This window comes from Balaenoptera borealis (genome assembly GCF_965194805.1).
Source record: "Balaenoptera borealis genome assembly, chromosome: 3".
Classification (NCBI taxonomy): Eukaryota; Metazoa; Chordata; class Mammalia; order Artiodactyla; family Balaenopteridae; genus Balaenoptera; species Balaenoptera borealis.
Genome location: NC_138866.1, coordinates 91,438,311 through 91,458,448, shown reverse-complemented (window position 1 = coordinate 91,458,448; position 20,138 = coordinate 91,438,311). Strand labels below are relative to the sequence as shown.

General features: G+C 40.2%; 1 protein-coding gene across 6 annotated transcripts in view; it reads left to right on the top strand.

The window, feature by feature from the left end:
* Positions 1–436: 436 nt before the first annotated feature.
* CEP152 (centrosomal protein 152) overlaps positions 437–20,138 on the top strand; it is a 101,902-nt gene continuing 82,200 nt past the window's right edge. For 5 of the 6 annotated variants that reach the window (XM_082387359.1, XM_082387356.1, XM_082387358.1 and 2 more), the window contains exons 1-2: positions 437–615; positions 7,143–7,236. In XM_082387359.1, coding sequence (XP_082243485.1) covers positions 7,150–7,236 — 87 coding nt within the window. In that variant the 5' untranslated portion in view covers positions 437–615; positions 7,143–7,149. Of the gene's footprint in view, positions 616–747; positions 1,063–7,142; positions 7,237–20,138 lie in introns of all 6 variants that reach the window. The other variant, XM_082387355.1, reaches the window with a different exon arrangement.

Below are 20,138 nucleotides of genomic sequence, written 5' to 3'. Positions count from 1 at the left end.
CTTAGAGAATCAGAAAGGCAAATACAAAAACCTCCAAGGTGGGTTCGTTGGGGAAAGTGAGGGATTCTATGTGCTGCAGCTGAGAACTGGGATTTAGGAGTGGAGAGCGCAGGGGGCACGAGTCACTGCACTAGGTGGTGAGGGGAGGGGCAAGGAGGTCGGGCAAAACCGGTTCATCCTAGGAAAGGGCAGGAGGCCAGGTGCTTGGGCGTCTCTATGCAACCGATAGGCCCGCCCCCTCTAGAGTCAACCCTTCCGTAATTGGCTCAAGGATCCACCAATGGGCACACAGGAGGAACTTCCCGCCACCTCTGGCGCCCGCTTTTAAACAGCCGTACAGTATTGCAACTGCAGGCGGACTTCTCAACCTAGCTTTAGAAAGGCGGAGACTTCCGCCTCTACGCCCTGCCCCAAGCCGGCATGGCCCCGCCCACCAGGCCCGCTTCTAACCAGCGATTGAAGGAGCCGGCTGCTCTTCAATGGCCTCGGGGCTCCGTGGGTTCAGTTGTGACTAGGAAGGAGCTAGCGGGTTAGAGCCCGGGTGAGGGGTTTGCTAGAAGTTGGCTTTCGGCGGGAGCTAGGGTGTCTCCGCGGTGACAGCATCCGTGGCCTCCGGTGAGTTTCGCTTCTTGGCTGGGCTTGTGGCTGGGATAGGAGGAGGTGCGGGGTCCTTGGAATTCTGGCTGAGGCTTCCCGGAGGACTGACCCGTCCCCTCCCCAAATCCCGCGGTGGTGGACTGCTTGCAGGTGGCGGGGCTCCGCCTTTGACTTTGAAGTCTCATCCAGACCCCAAGATCCTACTTAGAAGTGACGTCTGGGAAGCCTTCCTCGCCTCCTCCAGGCTGCTAGGGTAGCGCTGAGACCTGACCCTGGGGACCCCCCGCCGTGGTCACCCTGGCGCCGTGCCAGGCTCACAGGGGGTGCTCTGTACACGTGTGTTGACTGAGTGCATGTGACGCTGGCAGCCCAAGCCAGCAGCCCCAGGCCTCCTGGGCTCCGTGCAGCTTGGGTCTCGCAGTACCTGTTTGCTGTGCCATAGTTGACGCCAAACGGAGTTCCTTGGTAAGGACTTGGGTTTATCTTCATTCAACCTGTTGTTGCCTACTTGCTGCATCCTCTGGGCACCCTGAATGTATTTGTCCAAGCTACTGTCACTAGCACTGATCACAGATTATTGTCATCCTTTGTTTTTATGTGTGTTTCTTTCCCTTCACCAAATCCTGATGAACTTTGTAATCTTGAACAGTGCTTGGCAAGTAATTGTTGAATGAATAAATAGGCTTCCTAAGCCTGGTATTGCAAGTCTGAAACAGGCTAGTGTGCTCTGGCTATTTCCATTCTAGAAAGGAAGCTAACATGTAAGCAAGTAAGTAGAATTTCCTAACTCTCAGGGCACTTAAAGACCCTTTTGTGGCACTTAACCTTTTCTATCTTACAGTCATGAACTTGAGTGTGATTTAAGCTGAATTTCGCCATATCCTTCACAATGCATGACAATTTATATGCACCTCCTAGATGTGAATGCACTCAACTAAATGAGAGGCTGAAATTGAAGCTATAAGAAAAGTATAAGAAATAGAGCCTGAAAGTGCCAAAGAATGACTAATTTCATGGGGGGAGGGCATCTTGAAGAAAGTGGCATTTTCATCCCAGTAATGATTGCAGTATTTGAAGGAAAGTTTCCCACACACTGCATATTCACTTTTTCTCAGATATACTGAATGCTGTTTATTCCTTTAACCTCTTTTGTAGCTGGCAGACTTCTATTCATGAGTAACATGTCATGATAAAAACAAAACTAAGATGTATTGATTGGTACACAGTGCTAAGCGCTTCAAGTACATTAATCTTGTGAATCCTCGTAACCAATCTTTGACGTAGGTACTGTTTTTTACCCCCATTTTATTAATGAGTAAATGGAAACAGTTGTGCAAGTTTGCACAGCTGTTAAGCAGGAGAACCAGAACTGAGCCCAGGTTGTCTGAATGAGTGCCCTCATTCTTAACCACTTAACAGCCATATTGTGTCCTTTTTTTTTTTTTTTTTAAATTTATTTATTATTATTTTTATTTATTTTTGGCTGTGTTGGGTCTTCGTTTCTGTGCGAGGGCTCCCTCCAGTTGCGGCGAGCGGGGGCCACTCCTCATCGCGGTGCGCGGGCCTCTCACTATCGCGGCCTCTCCCGTTGCGGAGCACAGGCTCCAGACGCACAGGCTCAGCAGTTGTGGCTCACGGGCCCAGTCGCTCCGCGGCATGTGAGATCCTCCCAGACCAGGGCTCGAACCCGTGTCTCCTGCATCGTCAGGCAGACTCGCAACCACTGCGCCACCAGGGAAGCCCCCATATTGTGTCCTTTAAGATCTATTTCTAAAGTCTTTCTGTGAAACTTCTTTCAGCCTTCTTTTCTTCTTAGCATAATTAATTTGTACTTTGTACTTTCCTCTATTACAGAATGTATTACAAGGTATCATTTAACTATTAATTCATATCATTGTTTCCCTAAGGGACTGTGAGCTTCCCATGGCTGGTAGCATGTCTTAGATACATCTAGGCTATAACCTGGCCCACAGTAGGTGCTCAGTAAAATCTTTATTGAAATAATGAATCTGTATAGAGCAACATGAATGTATTATATTCATTCAACAAATATTGGTTGTGTGCAAAGGGTGGGGGAGATACATTTTAATTCTGCCCCCAGAGTGCTTATAGGCTATTAGATGAGGCAAAAACAATGCTACTTTTGCTTTCTAATGTTTTGTCCAATTAAACACATATTGGTCTTTCTCATTGCAAGGAGGGCAAAGAAAACATAACCAGCGACAACAAAATGAGTAATGAGTGGGACGTATGACAGAACATAGCCTTGTAAATAGGTTCAGAAAAAGTTATCTATCTAGGAAGAAAGTATTAACCATCTTGCTATTAAAAAAAAAAAAGCATACTGTACACTTATTCTGCATCTTGATTTTTTAAATAGTCAATATATAGAGAGATATTTCATTATTTTTATTAGTGACACAGTATTGCCAAATTTATTCAAAAGTACTTTTACTAGGGCAAATATTCTTTTTCAATATATTAATATTGATAGTTCTCAAGATGGTTTTCCCAATTCATACTTTCATCAGCAATTCATGAGGATGCCTGTTTCCTATAAAATAGCCACCACTAGGGCTTCCCTGGTGGCCAAGTGGTTAAGAATCCGGCTGCCAATGCAGGAGACACGGGGTCGAGCCCTGGTCCGGGAAGATCCCACATGCCGTGGAGCAACTAAGCCCCTGTGCCACAACTACTGAGCCTGTGCTCTAGAGCCCACGAGCCACAACTACTGAGCCTGTGTGCCACAACTACTGAAGCCCATGTGCCTAGAGCCCGTGCTCCGCAACAAAAGAAGCCACAGCAATAAGCCCGTGCACCATAACGAAGAGTAGCCCCTGCTCGCTGCAACTAGAGAAAAGCCCACGTGCAGCAACAAAGACCCAATGCAGCCAAAAATAAATAAAATAAATTAATTTAAAAAATAATAGCCACCACTCACTAGCTGTTATCATGTTTTTTTTTTTATTTAGTGGTTGAAAATCATATTTCATTGTTTAAATGGCACTTTGAATTCTTTGTGAGATTAAGCATGTTTTCAAGTTCGTTGAGCATTTGCATTTCTTTTTTTTTTTTTAATGAAATGTATCAGTTGCCCATTTTAAATTAAGTTGTCTTTTTCTCATTTCTTTGTGAGAATTGTATATTGGGACTTTCTCTTGTGTTTTGCAAGTCTCTTTCTCATTATTATTTTACCCTTTGATAATATTTTCTTTTTATACATAATATTTGACTTGCTAATGATGGTTTTTGCCATATACAGTTTCTTTTTGTATGTGTGTATGTTTAAGTTTCCGTCAAGTTTTTCCTTTATGGCTTCTGGGTTTATTATCTTGCTAGTTTTTTTTTTTTTAATTTAAGCAGCCTCTTTTATTGTTCTGAATATTATAGTGAAGTCTCTGATAGCAGTAATCAGTAGTGATTAATAAGCAGAAGAAAAGCATTAGCTTTTATTTTAAATTTTAGTTAAATACTAATTACCTTTTTAGTCTCTTTGTTTTTTAAGCCACAGTAAGTTTATCAAATTTCCCTTAATGCCTAAAATAATTTCTTATGGTCTCTGGTAGTTTGCACTTTTCAGAAGGAAAGCTAATTTGTACCTTTTCCTCCCAGTGGAGAGAGATTTTGTTCTTTCAGATATTTTCAGATTTCTTCTTTAATGACACGGTTTGGATTTAAAACGCCATTCAAAACAAAGATATAGTTTTGTCTTTTACATTTTCTTCACTTAAAAATGAAAATAGGGTATTCCCTGGCGGTCCAGTGGTTAAGACTCTGCACTTTCACTGCTAAGGACCTGGCTTCAATCCCTGGTCTGGGAACTAAGATCCTGCATGCTGTGCAGCCAAAAAAAGAAAAAAAGAGAAAACTAGACTTTATTAAAAAAAATGAAAATACCTTGTAGAATTCATTATTCTCTATCTGAGAAAAAGTAGTTCTTTATTTAAAATAACTATTTAGCAATAAGCTCTTGTAAATCTTAATGTTCCTTTTCAGTATTCAACAGGAATTGATGGCAGATTGGTGAAGTGTTGGAAAAAAAAAAAAAACCCTCCCTCCTTTTACTTAATAAAAGGGAAATTAACCCAAATTCCCTATTCTGGCTTTAACTATAAAATTCAGGGAAAGGTGGAAAATACCATAAGAATTAGAAGCAGGAAAGATTATTTCTGCCTGGAGAATTCAGGGATGCCTTTAAGGTCCAGCTTAATTGCATTTCTTTTAAGGAGCCAGCATTTACATGGGCTTGTATTTTCATAATCTATAGATTCTATAGACTTGATGTTCACTTGAAGTAGTGAAAAAACCCTAGAGACATGAGCTTGTGTTACTGTTTTTCCCTCACCATTTCAGCTACATTGTAGGCTCTTTACCATATTCAGGTATCCGTCTTATGCTGGTATACAAGAGGTTGCTTGTAGCTGCTGGGTGGAGACAAGGTTTAGAGTCCCCAGGCCTCTCTACTTTACTTCTCAGTGAAGGAGTACGTGTGTCCCTCCCTCCATGTAGCCCTGGCACAAGAACAGAAAGGAGGAGGTCTGGTCTAAGAAGCAGAGGCTGGAAGGGTTTAGTTGATGTGAGGAGTCTGAATTCATAGAATTGAAAGGGATGGGTTGGGTGTAGGGACCAGAGAGGGGAGGGATAAAAAAGTTGGACTGCAAATTAGAGTTTGGCCGAGAAACAGTCCTTGTAAAACAAACTAAAACTTATGGGGATTTTCAGCATCGAAATTCATATTTGTGTTAATCTGTAATACCATATTTCATCTATTATAATGTGCACATTTTCTTTTCACTTTTTTTTTGTTTTTTTTTGCCGCTCCGTGTAGCTTGCAGGATCTTAATTCCCTGACCAGGGATTGAACCCAGGTCACGACAGTGAAAGCGCCAAGTTCTAACCACTGGACTGCCCGGGAGCTCCCTTCTTTTCACATTTTAACATCTACAAAGAGGCTGCATTTTAAAGTTAATGATGTGTCATGATTTAATTGGCCACATCTTTTTCTTAGTGGTACAGATGGAACTGTGTCATACCATCAAGGGCACCTTAGAGCTGATGAAGTGGAATATCTTTTGCTATAGAGCTATTGGCTTACATAAAAGTTTGTGATCTTAGTCCTCTACTGTCAACACGAGGGAGCTAAGTTCTTTATGGTAAAATATGTTTGGATTGCCAGGTCTATGCTTCTCATTTCACTTCCAGTTTAATGACATTTTAGAGCCTGAAAAGTGAGTGTATGATCTGTGGCCCAGCCTCACATCAAAGTGCATTTCATTGGCATGCACAAGAGTGGACTGAATAGAGGACAGCATTAGGCCGTGTAATTGATGATGCTTGCCTACTTTTTTGTCAGGATTGTTCAGAGTTTTGAAATTCTGGGTAGTTTCTGTGTAGTGTCAGGATCCCTAAATATAATTCAAATCATCAGCAGTCTTTTGACCGTAAGTACTTGAAAACCCATTTCCTGCTGCTGCTTCTGCCACAGCAGTGACCATTCTCCAGGGAAGTCTTGCTGCTGCTTTGGGACAGTGTCATAGCTTCACATCCTTCACTTCTGTTTTTCCTGAGTATTTTTTGCTAGAACTTGATTTTATCAAGCTTAAGAGCAGGACATTTAACACATATACATATATATATATTTTTTAATTTATTTTTGGCTGCGTTGGGTCTTCGTTACTGTGTGCAGGCTTTCTCTAGTTGCAGCGAGCGGGAGCTACTCTTCGTTGCGGTGCGCGGGCTTCTCATTGTGATGGCTTCTCTTGTTGTGGAGCACGGGCTCTAGGCGCACAGGCTTCAGTAGTTGTGGCACGCAGGCTCAGTAGTTGTGGCTTGTGGGCTCTAGAGCACAGGCTCAGTAGTTGTGGCGCATGGGCTTAGTTGTTTAGCAGCATGTGGGATCTTCCTGGACCAGGGCTTGAACTTGTGTCCCCTGCACTGGCAGGCGGATTCTTAACCACTGCTCCACCAGGAACGTCCTAACACATATTTTTGTTGTGTGCTCTGTGGAGTTTACTGGATTGTAAATGTTTTTTGGGGAGCAATCATTAACTCAGGATTTAGTGGCTCTCTTTCTGAAAAACATGACATTTGGATTTGTGATATTCAGAAGATGAAGCAAGTTGTGGAGGATGCTACCTGTGCCATCTTTAATACATCAAATTAGAAACTTTGAGCGTATTCTTAAAATTTGTATGTTTTGGCATATTTCTGGTTCGTTATTATTATCTTATTTTTGTGTGTGGACAAAAATCTTACTGTTTGAGTTATTCTTTCCAGACCACTAGAAAGGTCTAGTTGTAGGTTTATTAGCTTTGGGCATTTTTTCATTTTCATGAATTTCTGTCATAACAGCTATTTTCTGTGAATCATGATTAATTTGTAAGAACTCTCTTTATAGTTGGAATACTAACCCTTTGTCATACATGAGTTACATATATCTTCTCCCCAGCTGCTCCTGTCTTTTTGTGTATGGCATCTCTTATGTAGTTTGGTCTGGGGAGATTTTCTGGGCTGTTTAGAAACCAAACATCTTTCTGTTCCCGCAGGAGGACCATGTCACTAGACTTCGGCAGTGTGGCACTGCAAACGCAAAATGAAGACGACGAATATGACAAAGAAGACTATGAAAGGGAGAAAGAGGTAAGTTATTCAGAAAAAGAATGCTAAACTCAATCTTAAACAATTTTATATCCTGACCAAAATTACATCATTTTGTGTCATTTTGAAGGATTTATGGTTCTTTTTTTTTTTCCGAAAGTCCCAAAACTTGATCAGCATTTGGACCTTTGAAAGGTAGATGAGTGGAAAGCTTCCTTCTTTTGGACAAGAATAAAACAACTGTGTACGATGCCCTAGATTGATGGTTAGATTGCTGAAGCGCTTTTCATTTAGGAGGTAGCGGTTGGTCTTGGGGCAGAGGCCTACTTGCGTGGGCGAGTGCAGCAGGTTCCCTTGCTTGGGTAGCCTGCGTCCGCGTGGGGGCCGCCGGTGAACAAGCACACAGGCGAGTAAAGCAATCTGTGTGAGGGCTGATTTAGCACTGACAAATAACAGGGAGACAGGGTAGGGTGATATTAAGGCAACCAGCCAGGAACTGGTGAGGGAAGGCCTCTTGGAGGAGGAAATGTTTGAGCTGAGCCTTGACTCAAGAGAAAGGAGCAGCCGCACAGAAGCCTGGGAAGGATGCCCTAAGCTCGGACACAACCAGTGTAAAGCCTGGAAGTAGGCAGCAGACCCTGCATATCTGTGAAACAGCCAGAAGGCTGTGGTATTGGGACTGTGTGAGCAAGGGGTGAGCAGTGGAGGCTGGGAAGAGGTGGTCTGGGCCCGGTCATGGCCTGTCAAGGGAGGGTGTTTGTATTTTATCCTAGGGGCAGTGGGAAGCCAGTAGAGGATTTTAAGCAGGGAAGTGATATCTGACCGTATATTTATTTGAAAGATCTTCCTGAATGCTGTGTTGTGCGACGAGATTACAGGAGAAAAGGAGTAAGAGGAGGAGATCATATTATTTGTGCGTGTGTGTGTGTGTGTAACGAAATCCTTGGCCCAGTAGTAATAGTAGCAGCTGGTGGGAATCAACTTGCTTGTTATGATTGGTTTTAGTTTGAGTCAGATTTCTTGAGTGGCTGCGATAACAGGCTTCTTTTGTACTGAATGTTGCTATGACCCATTTTTTTTTCAGGTGTTTTTAAAATTTTTTATTGAAATATAGTTGACTTACAATGTTGTGTTCATTTCAGTTGTACAGCAAAGTGATTTAGTTATATATATATATTCTTTTTTAGATTCTTTTCCATTATACGTTATAACAAGATATTGAGTATAGTTCCATGTGTTATACAGTAGGTCCTTGTTGGTTATCGATTTTATATAGTAGTGTATATGTGTTAATCCCAAACTCCTAATTTATCCCTCCCCCCTTTCCCCTTTGGTAACCATAAGTTTGTTTTCTTTCTTTCTTTCTTTTCTTTCTTTTCTATTTTTAGGCCAATTCTGGGTGACTTCTTTTTTTTTTTTTTACACACACACACACACACACACACACACACACACACACACTGTATTTTACTTTTACAAAAGATAAATAGACTGACAACAAGCATTGTAAATGGATGACCACAACAAAAGCAACAATGATTGCAATTACAAAACACAAAACACACTCATACTATGTCATAATATTGACATTCAGTCCAGTAATCCTCCACTGTAACAGCTCCTTTACTTTGCAGTGAAAATTGATTTGTATATTTTTTGCCTCTGAGTCCTTGTGGAATTTTTTTTTTTTATTCAAACAGGAAGTCACAAAAATTATAATCATCCTCATCAGTTCACTCAGTCCCATGTAATTAATTTTTTTTTTCATCTTGATCTTTTGTTAGCACTTTTATGAGTTCATCAGTTTTCCATTAGAGTTCTGAAAATGCTTGTTCATTCAGTTCAGCAGTATAGTCAGTTACCAGAAACCTGTACTTGTCAGAGTCTTTTCCATGAATTCCTTGAAGATGAAACCCTTTTATAGGAACATTTTTGCAAAAGCATCAGAGTACACCCAGAACTGTCTGTAAATGACAAAAGACTTAAAAATGACGATGGTTAAAGATTTGATGAAAGTTCATAATAATGCAATTGACAAAGAAATAGTTATTTCTGAGATATACATTTTAAAGTAATAACTAGAATTATGACTTATAACATTATACCAGAACATATAAGATTTTTAGGAGTTTCATGTAATGTCTGAAACATTTATATTAACATATTTCCATACAAATAACCCAAAGAAAGTTTAGTATTAGTTGTTTTTCTTGTTTGTTTGTTTTTTTATACTGCAGGTTCTTATTAGTCATCAATTTTATACACATCAGTGTATACATGTCAATCCCAATCGCCCAATTCAGCACACCACCATCCCCAGCCCACTGCGGTTTTCCTCCCTTGGTGTCCATATGTTTGTTCTCTACATCTGTGTCTCAACTTCTGCCCTGCAAACCGGTTCATCTGTACCATTATTCTAGGTTCCACATACATGCGTTAATATACGATATTTGTTTTTCTCTTTCTGACTTACTTCACTCTGTATGACAGTCTCTAGATCCCTGCACATCTCAACAAATGACTCAATTTCATTCCTTTTTAGGGCTGAGTAATATTCAGCCCTAATATACATATATTGTATATATGTACCACAACTTCTTTATCCATTCGTCTGTCGATGGGCATTTAGGTTGCTTCCATGACCTGGCTATTGTAAATAGTGCTGCAATGAACATTGGGGTGCCTGTGTCTTTTTGAAATATGGTTTTCTCTGGGTATATGCCCAGTAGTGGGATTGCTGGAGCATATGGTAATTCTATTTTTAGTTTTTTAAGGAACCTCCATACTGTTCTCCATAGTGGCTGTATCAATTTACATTCCCACCAACAGTGCAAGAGAGTTCCCTTTTCTCCACACCCTCTCCAGCATTTGTTGTTTGTACATTTTCTGATCATGCCCATTCTAACTGGTGTGAGGTGATACCTCATTGTAGTTTTGATTTGCATTTCTCTAATAATTAGTGATGTTGAGCAGCTTTTCATGTGCTTCTTGGCCATCTGTATGTCTTCTTTGGAGAAATGTCTATTTAGGTCTTCTACCCATTTTTGGATTGGGTTGTTTGTTTCTTCAATATTGAGCTGCATGAGCTGTTTATATATTTTGGAGATTAATCCTTTGTCCGTTGATTCGTTTGCAAATATTTTCTCCCATTCTGAGGGTTGTCTTTTCGTCTTGTTTATGGTTTCCTTTGCTGTGCAAAAGCTTTGAGGTTTCATTAGGTCCCATTTGTTTATTTTTGTTTTTATTTTCATTACTTTAGAAGGTGGATCAAAAAAGATCTTGCTGTGATTTATGTCAAAGAGTGTTCTTCCTATGTTTTCCTCTAAGAGTTTTATAGTGTCTGGTCTCACATTTAGGTCTCCAATCCATTTTGAGTTTATTTTTGTGTATGGTGTTAGGGAGTGTTATATTTTCATTCTTTTCCATGTAGCTGTCCAGTTTTCCCAGCACCACTTATTGAAGAGACTGTCTTTTCTCCATTGTATATCTTTGCCTCCTTTGTCATAGATTAGTTGACCATAAGTGCGTGGGTTTATCTCTGGGCTTTCTATCTTGTTCCATTGATCTATGTTTCTGTTTTTGAGCCAGTACCATATTGTCTTGATTACTGTAGCTTTGTAGTATAGTCTGAAGACAGGGAGTCTGATTCCTTCAGCTCCGTTTTTTTCCCTCAAGACTGCTTTTGCTATTCGGGATCTTTGTGTCTCCATACAAATTTTAAGATGATTTGTTCTACTTCCATAAAAATGCCATTGGTAATTTGATAGGGATTGCATTGAATCTGTAGATTGCTTTGGGTAGTATAGTCATTTTCACAGTATTGATTCTTTCAATCCAAGAACATGGTATATCTCTCCATCTGTTGGTATCATCTTTAATTGCTTTCATCAGTGTCTTATACTTTTCTGCATACAGGTCTTTTGTCTCCCTAGGTAGGTTTATTCCTAGGTATTTTATTCTTTTTGTTACAATGGTAAATGGAAGTGTTTCCATAATTTCTCTTTCAGATTTTTCATCATTACTGTATAGGAATACAAGAGATTTCTGTGCATTAATTTTGTATCCTGTAACTTTACCAAATTCATTGATTAGCTCTAGTAGTTTTCTGGTAGCATCTTTAGGATTCTGTATGTATAGTATCATGTCATTTGTGAACAGTGACAGCTTTACTTCTTCTTTTCCGATGTGGATTCCTTTTATTTCTTCTTCTTCTCTGATTGCCGTGGCTAGGACTTCCAAAACTATGTTAAATAATAGTGGTGAGAGCGGACATCCTTGTCTCGTTCCTGATCTTAGAGGAAATGCTTTCAGTTTTTCACCATTGAGAATGATGTTTGTTGTGGGTTTGTCGTATATGGCCTTTATTATGTTGAGGTAGGTTCCCTCTATGCCCACTTTCTGGAGAGTTTTTATCATAAATGGGTGTTGAATTTTGTCAAAAGCTTTTTCTGCATCTATTGAGATAATCATATGGTTTTTATTCTTCAATTTGTTAATATGGTTTATCACATTGATTGATTTGCGTATATTGAAGAATCCTTGCATCCCTGGGATAAATCCCACTTGATCATGGTGTATGATCCTTTTAATGTGTTGTTGGATTCTGTTTGCTAGTATTTTGTTGAGGATTTTTGCATCTATATTCATCAGTGATATTGGTCTGTAATTTTCTTTTTTTGAAGTATCTTTGTCTGGTTTTGGTATCAGGGTGATGGTGGCCTCATAGAATGAGTTTGGGAGTGTTCCTCTGCAATTATTTGGGAGAGTTTGAGAAGGATGGGTGTTAGCTCTTCTCTAAATGTTTGATAGAATTCACCTGTGAAGCCATCTGGTCCTGGACTTTTGTTTGTTGGAATATTTTTAATCACAGTTTCAATTTCATTACTTGTGATTGGTCTGTTCATAATTTCTGTTTCTTCCTGATTCAGTCTTGGAAGGTTATACCTTTCTAAGAATTTGTCCATTTCTTCCAGGTTGTCCATTTTATTGGCATAGAGTTGCTTGTAGTAGTCTCTTAGGATGCTTTGTATTTCTGCAGTGTCTGTTGTAATTTCTCCTCTTTCATTTCTCATTTTATTGATTTGAGTCCTCTTTTTCTTGATGAGTCTGGCTAATGGTTTATCAATTTTGTTTATCTTCTCAAAGACCCAGCTTTTAGTTTTATTGATCTTTGCTATTGTTTTCTTTGTTTCTATTTCATTTATTTCTTCTCTGATCTTTATGATTTCTTTCTTTCTGCTAACTTTGGGTTTTGTTTGTTCTCCTTTCTCTAGTTTCTTTAGGTGTAAGGTTAGATTGTTTACTTGAGATGTTTCTTGTTTCTTGAGGTAGGCTTGTATAGCTATAAACTTCCCTCTTAGAACTGCTTTTACTGCATCCCATAGGTTTTGGGTCGTCGTGTTTTCATTGTCATTTGTCTCTAGGTATTTTTTGATTTCCTCTTTGATTTCTTCAGTGATCTCTTGGTTATTTAGTAACGTATTGTTTAGCCTGCATGTGTTTGTGTTTTTTACGTGTTTTTCCCTGTAATTGATTTCTAATCTCATAGCGTTGTGGTCAGAAAAGATGCTTGATATGATTTCAATTTTCTTAAATTTACTGAGGCTTGATTTGTGACCCAAGATGTGATCTATCCTGGAGAATGTTCTGTGCGCACTTGAGAAGAAAGTGTAATCTGCTGTTTTTGGATGGAATGTCCTATAAATATCAATTAAATCTATCTGGTCATTTAAAGCTTCTGTTTCCTTATGTATTTTCACTTTGGTTGATCTGTCCATTGTTGTAAGTGAGGTGTTAAAGTCCCCCACTATTATTGTGTTACTGCCGATTTCCTCTTTTATAGCTGTTAGCAGTTGCCTTATGTATTGAGGTGCTCCTATGTTGGGTGCATATATATTTATAATTGTTATATCTTCTTCTTGGATTGATCCCTTGATCATTATGTAGTGTTCTTCCTTGTCTCTTGTAATATTCTTTGTTTTAAAGTCTATTTTATCTGATATGAGTATAGCTACTCCAGCTTTCTTTTGATTTCCATTTGCATGGAATATCTTTTTGCATCCCCTCACTTTCAGTCTGTATGTGTCCCTAGGTCTGAAGTGGGTCTCTTGTAGACAGCATATGTATGGGTCTTGTTTTTGTATCCATTCAGCAAGCCTGTGTCTTTTGGTTGGAGCATTTAATCCATTCACCTTTAAGGTAATTATTGATATGTATGTTCCTGTGACCATTTTCTTAATTGTTTTGGGTTTGTTTTTGTAGGTCCTTTTTTTCTCTTGTGTTTCCCACTTAGTGAAGTTCCTTTAGCATTTGTTATAGAGCTGGTTTGGTGGTGCTGAATTCTCTTAGCTTTTGCTTGTCTGTAAAGCTTTTGATTTCTCCATTGAATCTGAATGAGATCCTTGCCGGGTAGAGTAATCTTGTTTGTAGTTTCTTCCCTTTCATCACTTTAATTATATCGTGCCACTCCCTTCTGGCTTGTAGAGTTTCTGCTGAGAGATCAGCTGTTAACCTTATGGGAGTTCCCTTGTATGTTATTTGTTGTTTTTCCCTTGCTGCTTTCAATAATTTTTCTTTGTCTTTAATTTTTGCCAATTTATTTACTGTGTGTCTCGGCATGTTTCTCCTTGGTTTTATCCTGTATGGGACTCTCTGCGCTTCCTGGACTTGGGTGGCTATTTCCTTTCCCATGTTAGGGAAGTTTTCGACTATAATCTCTTCAAATATTTTCTTGGGTCCTTTCTCTCTCTCTTCTCCTTCTGGGACCCCTATAATGCGAATGTTGTTGCGTTTAATGTTGTCCCAGAGGTCTCTTAAGCCGTCTTCATTTCTTTTCATTCTTTTTTCTTTAGTCTGTTCCACAGCCGTGAATTCCACCATTCTGTCTTCCAGGTCACTTATCCGTTCTTCTGCCTCAGTTATTCTGCTCTTGATTCCTTCTAGTGTAGTTTTCATTTCAGTTATTGTATTGTTCATTTCTGCTTGTTTGTTCTTTAATTCTTCTAGGTCTTTGTTAAACATTTCTTGCATCTTCTCGATCTTTGCCTCCTTTCTTTTTCTGAGGTCCTGGATCATCTTCACTATCATTATTCTGAATTCTTTTTCTGGAAGGTTGCCTATCTCCACTTCATTTAGTTGTTTTTCTGGGGTTTTATCTTGTTCCTTCATCTGGTACATAGCCCTCTGCCTTTTCATCTTGTCTATCTTTCTGTGAATGTGGTTTTTGTTCCACAGGCTACAGGATTGTAGTTCTTGCTTCTGCTGTCTGCCCTCTGGTGGATGAGGCTATCTAAGAGGCTTGATGGGAGGGACTGGTGGTGGGTAGAGCTGACTATTGCTCTGGTGGGCAGAGCTCAGTAAGACATTAATCCACTTGACTGTTGATGGGTGGGGCTGGATTCCCTCCTTGTTGGTTGTTTGGCCTGAGGCAACCCAACACTGGAGCCTACCTGGGCTCTTTGGTGGGGCTAATGACAGACTCTGGGAGGGCTCACGCCAAGGAGTACTTCCCAGAACTTCTGCTGCCAGTGTCTTTGTCCCCATGGTGAAACAGAGCCACCCCCTGCCTCTGCAGGAGAGCCTCCAACACTAGCAGGTAGGTCTGGTTCAGTCTCCCCCGGGGTCACTGCTCCTTCCCCTAGGTCCGGATGCACACACTACTTTGTGTGTGCCCTCCAAGAGTAGAGTCTGTTTTCCCCAGTCCTGTCGAAGTCCTGCAGTCAATTCCCACTAGGCTTCAAAGTCTGATTCTCTAGGAATTCCTCCTCCCGTTGCCGGACCCCCAGGTTGGGAAGCCTGACGTGGGGCTCAGAACCTTCACTCCAGTGGGTGGACTTCTGTGGTATAAGTGTTCGCCAGTCTGTGAGTCACCCACCCACCAGTTATGGGATTTGATTTTACTGTGATTGCACCCCTCCTACCGTCTCATTGTGGCTTCTCCTTTGTCTTTGGATGTGGGATATCTTTTTTTGGTGAGTTTCAGTGTCTTCCTGTTGATGATTGTCCAGCAGCTAGTTGTGGTTCTGGTGTTCTCGCAAGAGGGAGTGAGAGCACATCCTTCTACTCTGCCATCTTGGTTCCTCCTCCCATAAGTTTGCTTTCTATGTCCATGAGTCTATTTGTGTTTTGTAAATAAATTCCTTTGTATCATTTTTCTAGATTCCACATATAAGTGATGTTATATGATATTTGTTTTTCTCTGTCTGACTTACTTCACTTAGTATGATAATCTCTATGTCCATCCATGTTGTTGCAAATGGCATTATTTCATTCTTTTTTATGGCTGAGGAATATTCCATTGTGTACATACATCACATCTTTATCCATTCATCTGTCAACGCACACTTAGTTTGCTTCCATCATATGACCCATTTTCTAATATGTAAAGTAATTCTTTTTAAGAGTCACCATGGACCATTTGTATTAATAGGAAGCAAAGAATAGGGTCAGTTGCCCACGTGGCTGGCAGTAGAGTTATGGTAGAGACAGAAAACTGGCATCTGAGTGGATTTTGTCCATAGACATGTATTGTTTGGTTGCACAGTGTTTTTAAAAAATTGAGTCTATATTTAAAGATTAGAAAATATCATGTAGTAATCCAGAGTTTCTGACCTGTCTTGAAACATCCTAAGCCTGGGCCACACGTGGTGTGTGTTTGCACACGGCAGCAAGTGGGCTGGAGCTGTGCGATGGCTCTCCCGTCCCAGCTGTCCACAGTCCCTCCCCCCACCCCCCAGGCCCCCCTGACATGGGCTTGTGCACTTGGACCTTCCAGCTTCACTCTTGTAAATTCTCTGCCAAGTCACTGAGGGCACTGGAGTTTGTGACCCTTTCCAGGGTTTCTGGATTTTGACAGGGGCCTTCACCAACAATTGTTGGTGGCAAGGGTGGGGGGGCGGGTGAGGATTTTCTGTTACTTTGTGAACTCACAGCATGAGGTTTTCACGACCTTGATGGCTTTTGGGTAGTTCTCTGGAATTTAGCTACTGGGATTTTTGAGAGGATCAGTTTAAGTAGTTACTATAGTAGATTTTAAAGAAGGAGAAAAAATAATCTGACAGGTGATTTTTTTCATTGGAAAAGATGGGTAGGGTATTAGAGAGAACGTACTGCCAGGTGTGTTGTGTGGTGAAAGTTTTAAAGGGGGTATTAGTTAAGGAGGCAGTAAATTCTAGATGATATAGAACAGGGGTCCCCAATCCCCGGGCTGCAGAGCGGTACTGGTCCACGGCCTGTTAGGAACCGGGCTGCACAGCAGGAGGTGAGCAGCGGGCCAGCAGGTGAAGCTTCATTTGCCGCTCCCCATCACCCACATTACCGCCTGAACCACTCTCCTCCACCACCTGCTCCATGGAAAAATTGTCTTCCACAAAACTGGTCCCTGGTGCCAATGCGGGCTGGGGCCCGCTGCTATGGAAAATAGCCAGTGGGATCACTTCTTGGTAGATTATGTGCTGGGGTAGGTTAGGGAGTTTCCAGAGTAAAAGGTGCTCTTAAGAGGTGAAGTATCTAAGAATGAGTGTTTCTAGCAGAGTGGAAGAAAAGACTATTTAGCTAACTTGACTCTAATGTGATGATTATGGGTCATATTAATAAAAATTGTTTTATGTTAGTAAAAAGTATTTTTACCTTTTTTAAAAAAATTGCTACAAGGGAAGAAGTGAGGTCAGATGTTAGAGAGTTTCAGCAATAAAATTCAGAACTATTCATGAAAATTCAGCTGTATGTATATTTTGTCAATGCAAGTTAAAATAATAAATTGGCTGATCACATCTAAGTTCGTTTTCATATCCAGAAGCCTTTTCCACTTCCTCAATCTCCCTGACCCTACGATAATAGAATAGTTTACAGCCTTAAGTGGTTAAAGAAAAGAATGGTCTTTTCATGCCTGCCTGGTTGGTAGCTTTGGGATTGCCAGGTGGATTAGAGTGTTAGTAGTAGGCTAATACACACTGCTTTCTCTACTTAATGAATCGCTTTGTATTTAATTCATTTATGTAGGTGGAATGCTTGCATCACAAGGATGTGCTGTAGAGCTGGCCAAGCAGGCCGTATCTGACTCATAGGCTACCCTGCTAAGGATTTGTGAGATCCCCTCTCTGTAAATGGCAGAATAATCCTGATTTTGACCGTCTAGTGTGAATGGCCAGTTGCTAATACAATATGCTTTACCAAACTGTTCGATTTGGATGCTTTGGGATCAGCTGGGGTGTTGTCCACACTTGCCCATAAGTCAGTGAATAAGCCATAGTCAAATTCCAACCTCCATGCCATCCTAATTAGCAGCTCTGCAGTGATGATCTGGACTTTTCCATTTCTATTCCCTCCATTGTTTGCACTGAAGAGTAAATGGAGAATGCATTTAATCTTCGGAAAGGGAAAGGATTTAGTAAAGTGATTCAATATTCAGAGGACATTTAGACCAGTGGAATCTCAAGCCACAGACCACTACAGATAGACCCATATTTTGAAAAAACCTCCAAGAATTTTGCAGAAAAGTAAGGCACTATAATCATTTCTAAATCGCTACAGTTCTAAATGGTCTATTGGTAAAAATTTGACCACTGTGTTCCAAGGCATAGCAAAGAAATGCATAACCCACAGCCTCACCCAGTGTTTCACTGGAAACTCCATCTCCTCCACAGTAAACAGAACAGATTAGGGTGCAGGTGAGGAAGGGTGAGAATACCATGGAGATATAGTATCATAGTAATTAATATTCATATCACTCATTTTCCTCACAACTTCTTGGAGCACGTTACTTTGAGAACTGCTGATGTAGCAAGAAGGACAACTACTAAGTAGACCTCATCCAAAGTACTCTAGGCAAACTTTTACTTGTAAAGCTGGCCCAGAGAAGAGGACTTGAAAAGTTTTTTCATTAACTCATTCATAATGTAACAATATGATTTTGCAAAATATTTTTCACCTAAAGTTACTATACTTTGCAATTTCATCATTGAATATTACAGACATATAGTTGTTGTTGTCATTGCAGTTGCTGTAAGCTTCAAAGTTACTGGTAAAGCCACAGTTTAAGGTTGAGTATCACTTGGGATCTCATAGTTTGCTGGCACGTACCTGTACTTTCTGCAGTGTCACCAGAAGTAGCTCTGGGGTTATTGCTTGGCTTTAGATAGTAAAATTATGTATGTAAGTATGTATTTTGGAGCTGGTGGTTTGGGGCAGAAGTACTTAGTAATCTGTGCTTATCAAGATAATACTTGCTGATGATCCTCCACTGAGTGACGATATTATTTGAAGCCTGGAAAATGATCTTGAGTAGAAAGGTAAGCGTTTTGAGTAGCAGATGGCAGACAGACACTTGCACCTGGGAATACTGATTTGAGTCCCTCTTAGTTTTTATATCCGTACTTCTCTAGTAGAATAATAAGCTCAGTTGAGCTTGGAATCGTGTATTTTAGAGGTTAGGCTTTCCATTGCATAGCCTTTCTTCCACTTTTAACTGCCTTGTTTGATGTTACTTCTGGAAACATTTTTGATATTTTGTCCCCACTAGGGGGAGTTGTAAGGCTAGCATTTGTTTACATTTTGTACAATATTATTTGACTTATTTAGTGGAATTTTCTCGCCGTCATCTAAGAAAAGCAAAGAAACAAATGGTTGAGTGTTCATATTGTATTTTTTTGTTCCTATCGTATTCTGTTTTCTTTTAGCAGTTTCTTATACTTTATCTAGATTGTGCCTTTGAACTGTTTCCCATAATATATAGGTATTTTAAAGGGGCTGTCACAGTGGGGACAAAAACACTGAACTCTCTCTGGCAGACTTGACGCTTGCTCGTATACAGACAGGTAGAAACGTGTCTTCCAGTGACTGACTGAATGTCATGTGGAAGAAGGTAGGAGTGGGAATGGAGAGATTCAGGTTCCGGTGCTGGCCGTGGGACTGTAAGTCTCACTTTCACGGGCATGCCCCTGACCTTCTCTGGGCCTTGGTGTGCTCACATTTACAAGGAGAGGTTTGGCTCGGAGGAGCTCCAGTGTTCATTCCAGGTCTAAAGTTCTATTATGTGTCACCTGCAGTGTAGCCGGTATTTGTCTAGTAAATGTTGCCATGTTTCTTTTTCAGATGTGTGGCAATCTAGGCAAAGTCTTCCCCACTAACACTGTAAAATTTGTTTTAACTAATGGAATGGGTTAAAAAACAATTCCGTGCATAGTATAATTCATAGACTAAAGCTCTAGCTACCAAGTTTTTTGGCCCTTTGTCAGTCCCATGTTGGGCCTTTTCAAGGATGTTTTTAACTTGGCTGTGAGGCTAAAATGAAGATTCTACTTGGTGTGTATCCATGAAAGCATGATTTAATAATTCATATTTTAAAATATCAGGATCTTTTCATCAGTGTACTTGTTGGGTAACCTGTTCAAAACGCAGATGAATGTTGGCCACTCCATTTGCTGCTCTTCTCTGGGGAGAAGATGTATTGAATGGTTTGTAATCTGAGAACTCTTGCTTTCATGAATATCAAGGATTATAGCCTCTGAAGACAGTCTGTTTAGTTAATTAAAGCCGAAAAATCCCAACAAAAGGTTTACATGTTCTCCGTTTTACATTCCCCTTAAACTAGGCTTTTTGGATGTTCTATGTGGATTACTGTAAAGTGTTTTGTTGCTGAAGTTCTTTGAGTAAAATGCCCTCATTTTTTTCATTATTTTTCAGGAACAAACACATGAAGTAGTAAAGGGAGAGGAGTTTATAGAATAGTTTAGAATGCATTTCAATAGGTGCCTTAGCAATGGCAAATTATCTTTTTTCTAGAGAAGGTATCTCTTTAATTATTAAACTCAGCTGATATTCAATAATATCCCACCAAGAAGATTGCATTTGCAACCAAAAAGCAGTATTTCTTCCAAGTGTGATGAGTGGAATTAAATCTTGCCATTTATAAGGATTGTTATCTTTGTCTTTGAATCCGTATTTGG